Below are 16,074 nucleotides of genomic sequence, written 5' to 3' on the forward strand. Positions count from 1 at the left end.
AGCGGAAGTCTCTTGGCGGAAGTGAAGACGGCGAGGCTCCGGCGGCGAGTGTACTGGGGAAAGAAGGAAGGGCTGTTGGACCGAGGGAGGCAGCGATGGCGGCGCTAGCGTCAGGGTCGGACTCGGAGGCGGACTCAGAGGCGCTCTCGGACGCCGAGGTCGGTGGTTCCCCCTCCCCCGTTCCAAATCCGGTCCTGGTCCCGATCCCGCTCCCTCCCTGGGCCTGGCCCGCCCTGACTCTCTATTGTGTCCCTGCAGCTGCAGGAGGCCTTCGCTCGGGGCGTGCTTAAGCCGGGGCTCAACGTGGAGCTCGAGGCGCCGAAACGCAAGCAGAATGACGTGGTGAGCACGGGCGAGATTGGTGTGGGGGGGGGGGGTGCGGGCTCGCGCCCCGGCTCCACGTGCGACGCCTGGCGCTTTTGGAGCATGCGCAGTGACGCGATGAGCGTGGGAGGGAAGGGGGGAGGAGCCAGCAGGCTCCGTGTGCGACTCTAGGTTTGGCCGGAAGATGGGGAGCGCGCGCGTGCGCGTTCGGCGTGGGATGGGGATGGGGAGCGCCGCTCTGTGCCGGGGGAGGGCCCCCCGGCAAGCTCACTGGGTGCCTTCCTTAGGCCGGCCTGGGTCAGTGTCTGGCGGAGTTCCGGAAGGACCTGGCGTGGCTGGAGCGGCTGGACGTGACCGTGGGGCCAGCGCCAGAGCTCGCGACGCCGCAGACGCCCGTGGAGCCTGGAGCCGTGGACCCCGAGGACGACTTCCGAAGGGAGATGACCTTGTAAGTTGTGGGAGGAAGCCTCCGGCTCCCGCAGGGGAGGGGTCAGTTGGGCGGGGGTGTGGGGGGGCGGCAGCAGGAGGTGCCGCCTTCTGTAGATGCCCGGTGTCTGTCCGCCAGTTATCGCCAGGCCCAGGCTGCCGTCCTGGCCGTGCTGCCCCGGCTCCACCAGCACCAGGTCCCCACCAAGAGGCCCCAGGACTACTTTGCAGAGATGGCCAAGTCCGACCAGCAGATGCAGAAGGTGGGTGTCCGCCCTGGTGGGTCTGCGCAGGGGCTGCTTTCCTTCCCACCTGTACCCTGGAGCCCTTGCTTTCTCATTTCGTCTTGGGGGGGGCGGGGATGAGGGTTAAGTGACTTGCCTACGGTCACACAGCTAGTAAGTGTCAGAGGTTGCATTTGAACTCAAGTCTTAGGCCTTCATGGCCTAGCTCCCTCTGTTCCGTTATGGGCACTGATTTCTCTGGGTAAGAGAATCTAGCATCCTGACTTGTAAGTTATCCATTAACTGGGGTCTGACTCCCTTTTGGAGCTAATATCTGAATTAGAGCTTGGGTTTTTGGTTTTTTTTGTTAAGCCCTTTTTTGCCTCAAGGTCCTCCCAAATCCAGGGCCGGCGATTTATCCACTGTACCACCTAGCTGCCCGCTTCTCATTTCATCTCGAGCTGGGTTTGCAGTAAAGTGCTCTTTGGCCCCCTTTGTCTCCTGTGGGAAATACATGTCAGTGCTGACTGGGGCATTTCCTGGCTTCTGCAGGAAGGAAGGTGGCTCCTGTGGGATTGTAGCAGGGTCCCAGTGTTGGAAATGACCTCATAGGCTACATACTCCCAACATTGTTGGATCCACAAAGTCTCTTGGGGTATTCCCTCTCCACCCCCCCCCCCCACCCTCTGAATAAGGATGAGGGAAAACACCTTCTCTGAGTCTTCATCTCACTATCAACTACTCTGATTGACAGGATGTTTTCTACTTCTGCAATGTTCCCCCGTCCCTGGCTTATTATCCTGCTACCTTGGGCCAGGGAGGAGGCTAACTGCTTCAAATACTCCTGTTCCCCCAAGTCTTTTTTAGGCTCACCTGAGTCTCCCATGTCTTAAGGCTGCCTGGCAATGTCCTTCCTAAAATATGCTCCCAGGTGTGAGCCCAGTGTTTTTTGGCTGCCATCTGACACGGGCAGAAGACAGAGGGATCAGCACCTCTGGCCTCAGGGAAGCATTTTACAGCTGAAAAGGTTCTCAGAGGCCATCTTGTTTTACCCATGCTGGGAAAATGTGTCCAGTAGCAGAAGCAGCAAAGATCTGGCTTTGGCTGGAAGTCTTCTAACAAGGGTTGTTTCCCAAACATGACTCCCTCTAGTTTGGGATGCAGCCTCTAGTAGTTGGGAGGCTTTTCTTCCCCCTGGTCCTGGGCACTGCCTTGGTTAGTGCAGCCCAAGGTCACTTCGGTTGCTTGATCCCACTTGCTGGGGGGGGGGGGTGGCTATCAGGCTGTTAACTCAGCTCTCCCCATCTTGGACTTTTGTAACACGACTGTGAGACTTTGTTTATTCTTGAAGCCCAGGCTTCTGGCCTGTCAGATCTTTTGGGGGGTTTGTCAGCAGCCAGGTGGGGAACTTGGGAGTCCTGCCTCACCCTTCCCAGCCGTGTGGTCCTGGCTCTGTTAGGTCACTCTCATCTGTCAGAGGAGGATGGCAGCAGCACTTCACTTACTCGGTGTCACAGGGTTGTCCCGTAGGTGGGGGGGGGAGGATGCGACAGCGTGTGACCAGCTGAAGATTTCTGGCACGTCCCCCTCCGTAAGGCAGGTGTCCCAGGCTGAGCCATGACTCTTAGGGTCAGGCCATTCAGTGACTTTTTGAATGCAGCTGACCATGAGGTTACTTGGCGCGTGTGTGTGTGTGTGTGTGTGTGTGTGTGTGTGTGTGTGTGTGCGCCTCCACATTTTTCTTATATATTTACTAACTGTCAAAGGGAAACATGGTAAGCTTGGTCTGACCCATTCCTTAACAGACGACCTCTGACTTTCTGTATTTACCGCTTGTGACATTTGTACTGGAAATCCCAAGTCAGGCTCTCCAGCTTGATAGGGTGCAGCCTTCTTTCTTCCTCCATCCAGCCCTGTGGGGTCTCCCTCAGACCCCCTCCCCTGTCACGTGTCAGTACCTTTGGGAGCCTGAGATGTTTTTCTGGGCCGGGTGATGACAGAAGGTAGTGTGTGGCCCAGGGGAGAGAGCTGCACCCTGGGGAGAGGTCCTAGGTTTGAATGCTGGCCACCTGGGGGACCTTGGGCCTCTGCTTTTCCAGCCATTCCTTGAGAGGGTTTGACTAGCAGACCCTGACAGTGGCTTCCAGGCCATAAATTGATGATGATTTTATGATATGATGTGCTTGAAGGCAGAGAGGTTTTCTTTGTTGTTGGTCAGGCATTTCCAGCTCTTTATAGCCTAGTTTGAAGTTTTTTTGACAGAGATACTAGTGTGGTTTATCTCCAGTTCATTTACAGATGAGGAAACTGAGGCAAACAGGGTGAAGTGACTTGCCAGGGTCACACAGTAAGTGTCCTGAGACTGAATTTGAATCCAGGTCTTCCTGACTCCAGGCATGACACCTGACTGTACCACCTGGCTGCCCTGGGTTTTCTTGGTATCTCCTTATTCATCCTGGGTGTGAGCCCCTTTGGTGCTTTCTAACCCCGAGGTCATTCTCCTTGACTGAGGAGATGAGCAGTATTGACAATGCTTTATCTGAACCAGGTGGGAGTCCATTCTTTCAAAGTGTCGACTGGCCCTCCCAGACACGTTCTGGCCTGTGGGCCTGGCTGTGAGGGGCATCAGGGCTGGGACAGCCCCTTGTGTCATGGCTTCTTCCTCTTACCTTGGCTGCAGGGTCAGGGAAGAGCTGGAGAGGTGCTTGGCGGTGCTTGGCATCTCTCCGCTGTTTGCCATGGGTTCAAGAGGGGCTGAAGGGTGGGAGCCCTGTTGTTCTTGTGCATGTGATGCTCAGCTCCAGGCATCCAGTCCCCCACCTCCTGCCTTTGGGATAACCCCCGCCCCCCAACCTTCCCTTCCTGGTGTCCATCTTCCTGTGCTTGGTCCTTCCCCAGATGAGGTATCTGGCTTGGGCTCCCTGTCTCTGGCCTCTCTCTTCTCTGGTTCTCTGCACAAGTGCCAGAATGCTGTTCTTCTAGCACGAGCCTGGCCGTGTCACTGCTCCTTTGCTGGAGAACCTCCAGTGGCTCCCCATTTCGTCTAGGACAATATAAATGACTCCTTTTGGTTCTTCAGGTGTCTTGTGATCTGGTCTCCAACTTGTGTTTCTCATAGACTCCCTTATCATAGTACTTGGCACCTGAGTGCCTAATAATGCTCCTTTCCTTCCTGTTCCCTGTACTCCGATTTCCTTCTCCCTCCTACTTGTCCCCCATGCCTTCAAAGCTTAATTCAAATACCACCTGGGATGACCTTTCTTGATTGCCAGTTTTGGGCACTCCACCCTGAAATCATTAGGTATTGATTTCCTATCTAGTGTCCTTTTATTTATCTAAGGATGTGTGTTCTAGAGTTCAGGGACTGGCTCACTTCTGTACTTGTGTTCCCACTGCATCGCAGTAAGCCTGGCACACAGAGTAAGGGCTTAATGAAAGTCTTTATAATTGAAATGGAATTAATTGCTTTCTTCCCACTGGGAAAATCCACCTGGAGTAATGGGTACAAGTCCCACCTCTAATGCCTACTGGTGTCACGGCCACCCCTTCTGTATTCTGAGTCTGTCTTGTTGGTATGTGGTCATTGGCACATTGTCTCTGCCCCTTAGACTGGTCCCCTTGGGGATGGCGGCTGTGATGGTTACCTTTCTCTATTCCCAGAGCCCAGCACAGGCCTGGCATAGAGTAGGTGCTTCCCAAAGTCTCGGTGATGCTAATGAATAGAGGTCTGCCCTCCCACCTCCTGCCAGGCACTGGGGGATCACAGGGGTCAGGCACTGGCACCATCGGCTTCAGGGCTCCTTTTGTTGGCTCCCTCTAGATTCGACAGAAGCTGCAAATGAAACAGGCCGCCATGGAGAAGTCTGAGAAGGCCAAGCAGCTCCGGGCACTCAGGAAATATGGCAAGAAGGTGAGAGCTGGGAAATGGGTGGGGCCTGACCCTGGTGTCCAACTTCCGGGCTCACATCCGGGGAGTTGAGGCCCAAGTGCCTGGTCACCTGTTGCATCCAGTCTGCTAATGTGAGCAAACCTGGGCCCAGGAGCCCCCTTCTCCTCACTGCTCTTTTCTGATGTTACCGGAGGGGAGGGAGGTGTTTCCTGTGTCTGTGGATGTGCTTCCACCGGCTGGAGAAGGGGGTGTTGGGGGTGGCCGAAGATTGGAGGCCCAGCCTTGGTGTTTCCGTGAGCACGGGGGGTCTTGACCCTGGGACACTCGGTTCTTGCTTTGGCTCCAGTCTCACATTTGGTCTTCTATTTCCCGGGCTCATTGTGAGCCGGGGTAAATCACACATGGAGTTTCTCTACGGGCCTGGGCTGTGTCTCTTGTAGGTCCAGAGAGAGGTTCTTCAGAAGAGGCAGCAGGAGAAGTCTAAGATGATGACAGCCATCAAGAAATACCAGAAAGGTGGGGGGCAGACCCAGGGTGGGAGGCTGGCAGGTTGGGGCCTTAAAGGAGGAGATTCCACCGCGGGCTGCTGCTTGTTCCCCTGGTGTGTGGCCCTGCTGACCACATCACTGTATACCCAGGCTTCACTGACAAGCTGGACTTCCTTGAGGGAGATGGACGGGCGCTTTCCCGTGGCGAGAAGGGTGCCAAAGGCCAGCAGATGAAGAAGGGGTGAGGCTGGGTTTTCTCCTGCTTTGGAGGGAGGGAATGTTAATCAAGTGCCTACTGTGTGCCAGGCACTCTGCTAAGCATTTTACACATGATCTCACTGGATCCTCCCTACTCTGAGGTCCGTGAGGTGAGAGCTCTTACTGTCCACTTTGCAGCTATAGACATTGGGATTAAGTGACTTGCCCCAGGGAAGTGAGGTCACATCTGAGGCTAGACTGGAATGCAGGCTTCCTGATCTGGAGGTCCAGGCTGAGAAATCCACTGTGCCATGTAGAAACCCATCAGGGCAGACGCCTTGGGCTGGCCGGCCCCTTAATCAGCAAGCATTCATTGAGCACTTTGTATCGAGTGTCAGGCCCTCCCTTTCTCCCTTGAGAGAAAGCCCACATTCTACTGGGAAAGACTGTGATCGATGGGGACATGCAGCGGGTGACCGGGGCTCTTAGGCCTTTGATGAGGGTGAGGTGGGGTGGGCTTTGTGGCCCAGAAAGATCCTTTACAGAAGGTGGGGTTTGAAGGATGCCGTGGCACAGCCAGTGAGAAGGTGTGGGTGTGGGAAGAGCCTGCGGTTGATCGTAGAGCGTGTGGAACCCCCTTGGTCTGGAGAGAGGAGGGGCTTTCAAAGCCAAACAGGATTTCCTGTTGGGCCCCAGAGGTCCCAGGTTGTTGCTGGGTTTACTTGGCTCGGGGGCTTGCCGGGTCAGGCCGTAGTAGTTGAGACCTGGAGGAGGGGTCTGGGAAGGCCTTTGGGGCCGAGACCTTGAGGGGAGACCACACTCTGTTTCAGGCCCAGCGCCAAGCGGCGGTACAAAGACCAGAAGTTTGGGTTTGGCGGAAGGAAGAAAGGGTCCAAGAGGAACACCCGGGAGAGCTATGATGATGTGTCCAGCTTCCGGGCCCGCACCGCCCATGGCAAGGGCCCCCACAAGATGGGCAAGAAGCTGTCCAATGTGAGTTTGCCTAGTGGCCAGGGCCCACAGCAGAAGGGAGGGAAGAGCAGCAAGACACATCTGAGACTGGGAATATCTTTTTGTCTTTATTTTTTTAGAAGAGACCTGGAAAACGGGCAAGAGAGAAAATGAAGAACCGAGCACGCTAAGCGCCCCCTTTTATACAGAGGACTGGGAACGGAGAGAGGACGCAGGCTCGTGCCCCGGCCATCCCTTGGCCACCCCTGTGGTGCTGAGGGGGTGGGGGGCCCGGGGGGAGGAGGGCGGGGCCGGGAATGGGTGGGAGCAGCTTCAGAGGATTGGGGCATGGCCCAAGGACCGGGGAGCCCCTCTAGTCTGAACTCTGTCTGGCCTTTATGCGCCAGAACTCCGCCATGTACTTCGTGATGTCCTTGTAGCTGCGGAAAAAATTGATCCTGGGGTCCCTGCGCTCGCTGGGGATCTGGGGAAAGGACAATACACATGGCCGTGAGGGGGTGGGGTGGCTGTCCCCCTGCTGCCCTCTATCCCCACCCACCCCATCTATTTGTAGCCCCTGTGGGGTCAGTGCCAGCCCCTTTCCAAGGGCTCTGTAAATAAATGACTGCCGGGAGCATTCCCTTCTGCTTCTTGTGTCTCCTCTTCCCCTGCCCCTGGACTTCCTCTCGCTCGGTAGAATGTCCTTGTCCCATTTCCTTGGTATCTGGTCCCCTGGATGCTCCTCAGTGGCAGCCTCAACCCACTGTGCTGTGTAGATGAGTCCCACCATTCAGCAGTGTTGCAGGGGTCAGAGCACTGGACCCCAGTTCAGATGTTGGCCGTAGTCCATTTGTGGGACCCTAGGTTACTTTATGTCTCAGTTCCTCATCTGTAGGTTACAGATGGGCAGCATAGGGGGGTAAGGGGTAAACATAGAGGTCAGGGAGGGACCAAGGATGTCTGATCCTGAGATCCAGAGGGCTGAGGGCACGACTTGGAGCTGGCTCTGCATTTCACCTGCCTCCCCCTCAGTTTTCTCATCAGAAAGGGGGGGAGAGGAAAAAAAAGGGGAGGGGGAGGTGTTGGACTGGGCCTTTGAGGTCCCTTCCTGCTTTGAAGCCTGCTTGTGTGGGCCTTGTGATGTCTGCTGACAGAGGCTGAGGTGGGGGTACTTCTGGGGTTCCTCTTTCCTGTTCTTCCCTTGTGTTCTCTTTAGTCCTCTTGTCTCTGACTGTGGGGTGCAGGCCCCTAGGACTGATGCTGCAAATGTTTTCAAGTTCACCTCCCCCAAGCTATTGGTATTGCTAATAAGTGAGTTTGCCATTTGTCACCTGGACACCCTGACTGGAGTCAGCTGGAGGAGCCTGAAAGTGACCTGATGCAGCCCTCTGACTCCTGGCAGGTAAAGGTGATTCCCCACCAAAAAGTGTGGCTATAAAATAAGCCTATTTCCTTTTGTCCTGTGTGGTGATGGGCTGGTGTAGCTCATTAGGCCCTTGGCCTGGGAAGCCTGAGGAGTTGGCTCGGGGTGGGGGTACAGGGTGTACAGATTTGGGGCCTTCCCTCGCCGAGGGGCCACCCTGGCTGCCTTTCTATCTGGCCAGGATGTGGAGTGGGAACACTCACCAAGGGCTCTGAGTCCCAGCCAACTTCCTGGCTCTCTGTCTGGGGCTCCGAGTATTTCTTCTTGGGTCCCTGGGCGGCATAGTGAATGATATTGAGGAACTTGGCTATAGATAAGAGATAGGTTAGGGAGCTTTTGAGATGCCATGGACAAAAGGCCATCTTGTGCCATAATCCATCCCCCACTTGGCCACCAGATTAGCAATTCTAAACACAAGTGACCGCCTCACCCTGTAGAACACGAAAACACAAAATGCTCAGCCTGGTATTGAAAGCCCCTACAATAGTATGTCAGTGTTGGGCTGGTGGTCCACCAAAGCCCCTGGATCTTTTAAAAATGAACTGTATTGTCACACCTCTCCCATCATGTACTCATGAAGTTGGGAGGGGGGGGGGGGGAAGGTGTCAACAGACTGGCCCCTAAGAGAGGGAACTGTTCACATGGGAATGGGGCCGAATAGTTTCTAATCCTTCACAGCCATCCTGTTTTCTCCCAAGGTCAACATGGAGTCAGTGTCAAGGAAGAAAGATCAAATTGGGGATGGGGATTAGAGAGGTATTTTGCATTGTAAAAACTCATTAACTTCTCACCTGGGGAAAAAAAATTAAAAAAAGAATGTTTAGGGGGGCAGCTAGGTGGCACAGTGGATAAAGCACAGGCCCTGGATTCAGGAGGACCTGAGTTCAAATGTGGCCTCAGACACTTGACACCAGCTGTGTGACTGGGCAAGTCACTTAACCCTCATTGCTCCACAAAGGAAAAATAAAAAGATTGGTCTTGTCTCACAGAGACAAACCTGCAGTCAGTAAAAGCACTGGACAGTAACCCCCACTGCTGCCTCTTATTTGACCTGGCCCAGTTTGTTGTCCATTTGCAGGTCTGGCCCCGACGAGTATGCTGATAGATGACCTCCACAATTTATTTGTGCAGCATTGGGCCTAACGAGTCCCATCAAGTTTTGCTCTGCTTTCTCATCCTTCAGAGACCCAGGGTAATCTCCATATGATATGATGAGAAGTCAGTGGAAGATGGACTTAATATTGAGGGAAATCCCTTCTCCCCTTAAAGAGCAAGCTTCTGGATGATCTGGCTATAATCTGGACCTGAGTCACACCAGAGTCTGGGCCCTCGTGAACACCTCTCAACACTACTACTTGTATGCCTGCTAACTTGCTGCTTTTAGCTCACAGCCTCAGGGAACAGGCCAGGGCAGAGTCAAGCTTACAACTCCACTGGGTGAAATGTCCCCACCTAGTTCATCAGTTTGAGCAGAGGGAATCCTTACCATCTGCAGGTTCCTCCATATTATCATGCCAGGACATAGGCTTCCTGGTGATGGTGTGAACTGTTGAGAGACAATGCATGAGAGCCATTATCCTGGCACTACACTAATTCCCTTTACACCCCATTCCTGTCCAAAGCCTGGTGTGAACTGCAGTGAAACAATACAAGAGTCACTATCCCAGCATTAACTCACCCTCTGCACCCCCACTCCTGTCCCTAAACCTGGTGTGAACTGGAGAGAGTTCAAGAGTCATTCCAGCACTAACTCTCCCTCTGTACCTCACTCCTGTCCCAAGCCTGGTGTGTACTGGAGTGGAACAGGACAGGACAGGTGTTACTCTTTTGGGGTTTTATCCCTTCCCCTCTGTCCTACCCTCAGGGTAGTGATGGTATGAAGTACAGATAAACAGTATTAGAACTATTAGCCCATTGTTAACTCTTTCCTATACCTCACTCTCCCTGCCCAAAGATGGGAATAGTGTGAACTACACGGAGACAGATGCAGGGTGACTACTTGAGTGTGTTATAAATGGGGATTTCTTTGTGGGCAGGGGCTGCTAAGGTCTCTTCTGACCCTGCATTTCTGTGATTCTTTGAAACACTAACCATCCCCTTCTCTTCATAGCTAACTCCCCTGTCCAAAGCCAGGTCATTGCATGAAGCCGAGACAACACCAGAGAACCCATGACCCACAGCATGAGCTCACTCCCAAGGTGGTGATCATAACAGACATTTAGACCTCACTTTTGAGATTCATCACCACCACCCTGTGAGGTTGTCAGCACAGGTAGTATTAGCCTTGTTTTAGAGATGAGAAAGCAGGCTTGGAGAGGTTAGCCAGGACTTGAACTCATGTGTTTCTGACTCCAAGTTCAGTGCTCTACCCACTATTTTGTTTTGTTTTGTTTTGTTTTGGTGAGGCAATTGGGGTGAAGTGACTTGCCCAGGGTCACACAGCTAGTAAGTGTTAAGTGTCTGAGGCCGGATTTGAACTCAGGTCCTCCTGAATCCAGGGCCGGTGCTCTATCCACTGTGCCACCTAGCTGCCCCTTCTACCCACTACTCTTGTTCAGACTCTGGCGGTGGTGTGAAAATACAAAACAAAACAGGTGGCTGAGGCCTGAAACACTCTTGGAGGAGCAACAGCAGTGGGATAGAGTCACATCTGTGGCCTCATTGGGTTTAGAGCTAGAAGGAACCTTAAAGATTGAGTCCAGTCACTTATCTGAGTCCCCAAAGGAGGAGTTACCAGCCCTGGAGCTGGAGCTGCACCCACAAAACATCCTTTTAACTCATTCCTCAAGCTTGGTCCCCAAATACATAGTTTGGGACTGACAAAAATGAGGCTCAGAAAGAGTTCTGTTCCTCCCGTTTGAAGTGCCTTCCTCTGTGTCTAAGGATCCAAATCCCAGCCCCCTTCAAGGCCAGTCCACATCCCCTAAAGTCCGGGAAGCCGTCCCCAATAACAAGCCCACATCGACTTCATAACTGTCTGTGGTACTCCCTGGCTTTCGCTTTTCTTTGTATCCCTAGAGCTTAGCATTCAGCCTGGCCCATAGCCGGTGCTTTTAATCGATTCTTTCCCATCCACACCCACTTTTCACTGTAATGATCTAAAATGGGAGTTGTAGATTTCACCAGAAAAACAACCACCACCAACCAACAAAAGAATGGAAAAGGAAAGCACAAAAGATTCCCAGCAAGATCTGATTTCTTGGTAAAACTCCAGAATGTATCCTTAAAGGGATGACTGAGAATATTTAGAAAAGGAAGCAGTCGCTGCAGAAAGTCAATATGGTTTCATCCAGAACAGGTCATGCCAGATTAACCTTCTTTCCAAACTCTGAGATTCTGCGGTCGATCATAAGAAAGGCAGCATGGTGCAGGGGGTAGAGCACAGCCCTCATAGACGAGGTGCCCTGGGTTCGAGGTACACTTCTGACAGACTACATGAGCCAGGGCATGCTCCTTAACCTTGACTTGCAGAAGGCAGCTTTCTAGGACTAAATTGAAAAATGCTACCTTGGGAGAGGGAGTTTAGCACCGGATGCTTCCCACAAGAATGAAATCTTAGGTTGGGACCAAAAAAAAGGGGGGGGGGGCGTGAATACTTATTGTGTTCCAGATACTAGGAGGGATGAAATCTTTGTTCAGTTTAGCAAAGAAAATAAGCAAGTATGTTCACAAAAGGAATATGAAAGTCAAACATCTTGGCCTAAGTGATTCAAGGAAAGACAGATCATCACTACTTTCTGGGGCACAGTAGGAAAGTCTGGCTTCATGGAAGAAGCAGGTAGCTAGGGGTTGCAGTGGCTAGAGTCTTGGCAATCAGGAAGGCCCCATTTCAAATTCTGCCTCAGACACTAATTAGCAGTAGACAAGGTGCTAAAACTTTCTGTGTCTTAGTTTCCTCATTTATGAAATGGGTATAATAGCACTGACCCCACAGAGTTGTTGGGTCAAATGACATCACACATGTAAAGTGCTTTTCAGACCTTAATGTAGCTATTAAGAGAACTGACAACTGAGCTGAGCCTTAAAGGGAAAATGGACTTCAAGAGGTAAAGGCTCAGCTTACCTTATTCCATGAGCCCCTCTCTCCAGCTCACCACATCTGGAGGGCTGAGGGCACCTCGTGTGCACATCTAACCCTGACCCTAATTCCAAGGTACTCTCTGAGGGTTCAAGAGCCTAGTCCTGCTTCCCTGGGATGCCCCTGTTTGTGTCTTATAGGGGGTGCTTGACTACTCCTGCCTCATTCCATTTTATTTATGTATTTTAATTGATTTTTCCCCCATATAAATATTTTATTATTTTCCAGTTAAATTTAAAGATAGTTTTCAACATTTGTTTTTAGAAGATTTCTAGGGGCAGCTGGGTGGCACAGTGGATAGAGCACAGGTCCTAGATTCAGGAGGACCTGAGTTGAAATCTGGCCTCAGACACTTGATACTTATTAGCTGTGTAACCTTTGGCAAGTCACTTAACCCCAATTGCCTCAAAAAAAAAAAAAAGGATTTCTAGTTTCAAATTTCCAGCTTCATTCCAAGTTTGGCAAGATGGGCATTTTGTTGTTCAGTTGCATCTCTCTGTGATCTCATTTGGGATTTTCTTGACAGAGATACTGGAGTGGTTTGCTATTTACTTCTTCAGGCTATTTCACAGATCAGGAAAGTGAGGCAAACAGGGTTAAGTGACTTACCTGGGGTCACATAGCTAGTAAGTGTCTGAGGCTGTTTTTGAACTCAGGAAGATGAGTCTTTCTGATTCCAAGCCTAGTGCTCTACGCACTATGGCATCACCTAGCTGCCCCAAGAAGGAATTAGAAGGCAACTTTGGGGCAAATTTTCCTTGGGGGCCTGAAGTTGGAGCTCCCTTTTTTTCATTCATCTCTGAAGCCCCAGAGTCTGGTGCTTGGCATTGGGTGGGGGAGGAGCACAGGAGAAGAGCTGGGTTCTCCTGTGGATCCTGCCTGTTCTCATTTTGTAGAAGAGATAATAGCTAGTATTTAGCTATACAATAATAAAGTGATAATAGCTACTATTATTAAATACTAAGTTATTAAGTAATTAAGAGATAGTATTAATATGGCCATTTACGGTTTGCAAAAATTACAAAATATCATCTTATTTCATTCTCACACAGCCCCTGGGAAGCAGGTGCTAATATTTCCCCCATTTTACAGATGGGAAAGCTGAGAAAGGGGACAAAAGACTTCCCTAGGGTCACTAAGCTAATACATGTAGGAGGCAGGATTTGAACTCAGGTCTTTCTGACTCCAGGTCCAGTACTCTCATCACTGTGCCACCTAGGGTGCTTTTCCCTATGTCCCTTCTTCACCCCCACCCCCACCCCCACCCCCATCATCCCTTTACAGTGTGTTGGCCTCTGCAGCTGCAGCTGAGCTTCAGACCCCAGCATTCCCCTGTAGTCCCCCTCCCCCAGACTCACCTCACAGAGTGGGCTATAGGAATTCCTTTCTGACTCCCACTAAATCCTGAGGGGACTAGGGGTGAGTGTTCATGTGGGGTTCATGTGGCCTTCCATGTACACAACTCCCTGGGGCAGAGACTCGGGGCTCCCCTTTTAGCCTCTTCCTGTGCCCACAGATGGGTGGGCAGGGCAGTAAGACTTCATTTGGTATTTGCAGTGTGGGTGCACCCTTAATGGGGTTTATGGGAGCCTCTATGTGCAACGTGCTGGTCTGGTTCTTAGGACTCCCCATATCTTCTCCCGGGGCATCCCCTCCCCACGGGCGGCTGGGCCGGGGGTGGGCAGGCACGTCCTGATGGTGCCTTCACTTGCCATCCGGAGCCCGTACCCCTCCTCACGGGCCGGGGCGGGGGTGGGGGGCGCACCTTTGCGGTTGGGGTTCACGTGGTAGTGAGTGTACAGCTTCTGGGCCCGAAGCTCCTTGCGGATCAGCTCGCACATGATCTGGTTCTGATGCACTTGGTCCGGAGGTGCTTTCTCTCGCCCGTGAGAAGCCATGGTCCGTATTCAGCTGCTACTCGCTGCGCTCTGGGCTCAGTCGCCGCCGGTCCAGACGCCGTCTCCAGGCAACCGCTGCCCAGCCTCGCTCCGCCCCGTCCCCCGCAGTAGTGGGGCCCGCCCGGCCCCCCGGTCCCCCGGCCCACACTCAGACCAGCCTGAGTGCTCCTTCCCCTCCCCCAAGACTACTCTCCAAAGTGTCCCGTCTATGTATTTACCTCGACCCCTTCCCAGCGGGTGGGACACAGAGCCGCGGAGCCCACCCCCATCCTTAAGGGGATTCACAATACTAATCATGAAAAGCCCGCACTCTCAGGGACACTTAGGTGGCGCAGTGGATAAAGTACTGGCCCTGGATTCAGGAGAACCTGAGTTCAAATTCGGCCCCAGACACTGGGCGAGTCACTTAACCCTCATTGCTCCGCAAAAATTAATTATTTTTTAAAAAAGAAAAGCCCGCGGTCTCCGTTTCCACTTTCCACCCTTCTCCAATACATCCTCCCGCAGCGCTATCTGGCTAACAACCCCTTCTCACCTACTCCGTGCCTCGCCCCGACTGGGCCACTTTGCCTTCTCCACTTAGCCATCAATACTCCCTTTCCGCTCTTCGGGCCTTTGCCAAGGTGTCCCGAAGGCTTGGAGGCCACCGTCCTCACCTGAGTCTCTGGAAATGCCTAACTTCGTTCCCGACTCTGTTCAACTGGACCATCTCCTGAACCCTCCAATGGTTGGGTCTTCCCCAACAAATCCCTTGCATTTATTTGCTATATATTTTGTATTTCTCTATATGTGTATGTGTTATTGCACACACACACACACACACACACACACACACACACCCCAAGGAGAGTTTTTGAGAGCAGAGTCTAGTTTTTGTGCTTGTATCTTCATCACCTGGGATAGTGGCTAGCACATAGTAGGTGTTCATTTGAATTGAAAAATCCTATTTAATGGAGGCAGAACCAGGAAAGAGGAGTAATGGGAAGCAGTAGAGTGAGCTCTCCTCCCAAACTCCTTCAAACAGATCTAGAAAAGTACCAGACTGAACCCTGATGGGGAAATCCAAGAAGTCAGTGAGTCATTTTTTTCTAGCCAAGGTAGGCACAGGGAGACAGAGAGGTCTGTGGACACTGGGGAAGGGGCCTAGCAAGGAGCATGCTGCCTTCCAAGTCCAGTGCCCTGAGACAGGCTGTGCACCAGGGCACAGTCCCATGTCAAGAATGTGAATTGACTTCAGGAAGTCAGGACAGCTGTGCCCTTTGAGATGGTCCTTTCCTTTGAAGCCACCCTGTACCTGGCTCCTCTTTGAGTCACTCACACTTTCTTGTTGGGGTGGATGCATCAAAGTCTCTGGGGAGAGAATTCTAGTGGCCTCATCTCACAGAGAAAGGCTTATTATTACTTTTTTGAAGGGCAATGAGGGTTAAGTGACTTGCCCAGGTTCACACTGCTGGTAAGTGCCAAGTGTCTGATTCTGGATTTGAACTCAGGTCCTCCTGAATCCAGGGTCAGTGCTTGATCCACTGTGCCACCTAGCTGCCCCAGAAAGGCTCCTTCTTGAGTATGATTCACTGTTAGTGAATTATTTCTCTAACCTGAGAGATGTGACGTTGCTGGGCTTGTCTTCTGGATGAGACTCTAAGTTCCACCATCTGAGACAGGAGCCCTGGGGTCATGGGAATTGAAGTCAACAAGGACCTCATCTTACCAAGGAGGAGGTGGGAGGCCCTGAGAGGGTAAGCTATTTGTTCAAGGCCACAAAGTTCAGAAGCAGTAGAGCTGGTATTCAGACCAGCTCCTTTCAGTACCACCTGGACCCCAGGTGAGGTGTTTTCTTTTGTTTTGGTGGGGCAATGAGAGTTAAGTGACTTGCCCAGGGTCACACAGCTAGTAAATGTCAAGTGTCTGAGGTCAGATTTGAACTCAGGTCCTCCCGAATCCAGGGCCGGTCCTCTATCCACTGCACCACCTAGCTGCCCCGCTAAACATTTATTTTATTTTGTATTTTTTTCCCCAGATGAGAAGTTAATGAGTTTGTATAATGCAAAATACCTGATAGGCTGGTGATACGGCCGTGTGGAAACTCCTTCCAACCCTTTGATGTCTTGCTCAGAAAACCTGAGAGGGGTCGAGGAGTTCCTTAGACACCAGAGGTGATGTGACTTGTCTAGGGTC

General features: G+C 52.2%; 2 protein-coding genes across 2 annotated transcripts; one reads left to right on the top strand and one right to left on the bottom strand.

Moving 5' to 3' along the window:
* Window positions 1-6: 6 nt before the first annotated feature.
* Window positions 7-7,140, top strand: EBNA1BP2 (EBNA1 binding protein 2). The gene is made up of 9 exons (XM_044004544.1): window positions 7-158; window positions 259-342; window positions 612-772; window positions 890-1,013; window positions 4,795-4,884; window positions 5,304-5,379; window positions 5,502-5,592; window positions 6,380-6,542; window positions 6,641-7,140. Exons 1-9 carry the CDS (start codon window positions 96-98, stop codon window positions 6,689-6,691), a joined length of 903 nt encoding a protein of 300 aa, XP_043860479.1. The 5' UTR covers window positions 7-95; the 3' UTR covers window positions 6,692-7,140.
* On the bottom strand, window positions 6,874-13,939 carry FAM183A (family with sequence similarity 183 member A). The gene is made up of 4 exons (XM_044004546.1): window positions 13,767-13,939; window positions 9,410-9,469; window positions 8,127-8,230; window positions 6,874-6,984 (listed from the first exon to the last, which is right to left on the bottom strand). The coding sequence occupies exons 1-4, from the start codon at window positions 13,897-13,899 to the stop codon at window positions 6,874-6,876; spliced, it is 408 nt and encodes a 135-aa protein (XP_043860481.1). The 5' UTR covers window positions 13,900-13,939.
* Window positions 13,940-16,074: the final 2,135 nt, after the last annotated feature.

The sequence above is a fragment of the Dromiciops gliroides genome, chromosome 4 (assembly GCF_019393635.1).
Source record: "Dromiciops gliroides isolate mDroGli1 chromosome 4, mDroGli1.pri, whole genome shotgun sequence".
Lineage (NCBI taxonomy): Eukaryota > Metazoa > Chordata > Mammalia > Microbiotheria > Microbiotheriidae > Dromiciops > Dromiciops gliroides.

Bases quoted from the DNA above. Each gene is read 5' to 3' on its own strand.
- EBNA1BP2 (XM_044004544.1), top strand. From the start codon at position 96: ATGGCGGCGCTAGCGTCAGGGTCGGACTCGGAGGCGGACTCAGAGGCG. The intron at 1,014-4,794 runs GTGGGTGTCCGC...GGCTCCCTCTAG, and splicing joins CCGACCAGCAGATGCAGAAG to ATTCGACAGAAGCTGCAAAT. The intron at 6,543-6,640 runs GTGAGTTTGCCT...TTATTTTTTTAG, and splicing joins TGGGCAAGAAGCTGTCCAAT to AAGAGACCTGGAAAACGGGC.
- FAM183A (XM_044004546.1), bottom strand. From the start codon at position 13,899: ATGGCTTCTCACGGGCGAGAGAAAGCACCTCCGGACCAAGTGCATCAG. The intron at 9,470-13,766 runs GTGCGCCCCCCA...GTCTCTCAACAG, and splicing joins CGTGAACCCCAACCGCAAAG to TTCACACCATCACCAGGAAG. The intron at 8,231-9,409 runs GTAAGGATTCCC...TCTTATCTATAG, and splicing joins TATGGAGGAACCTGCAGATG to CCAAGTTCCTCAATATCATT.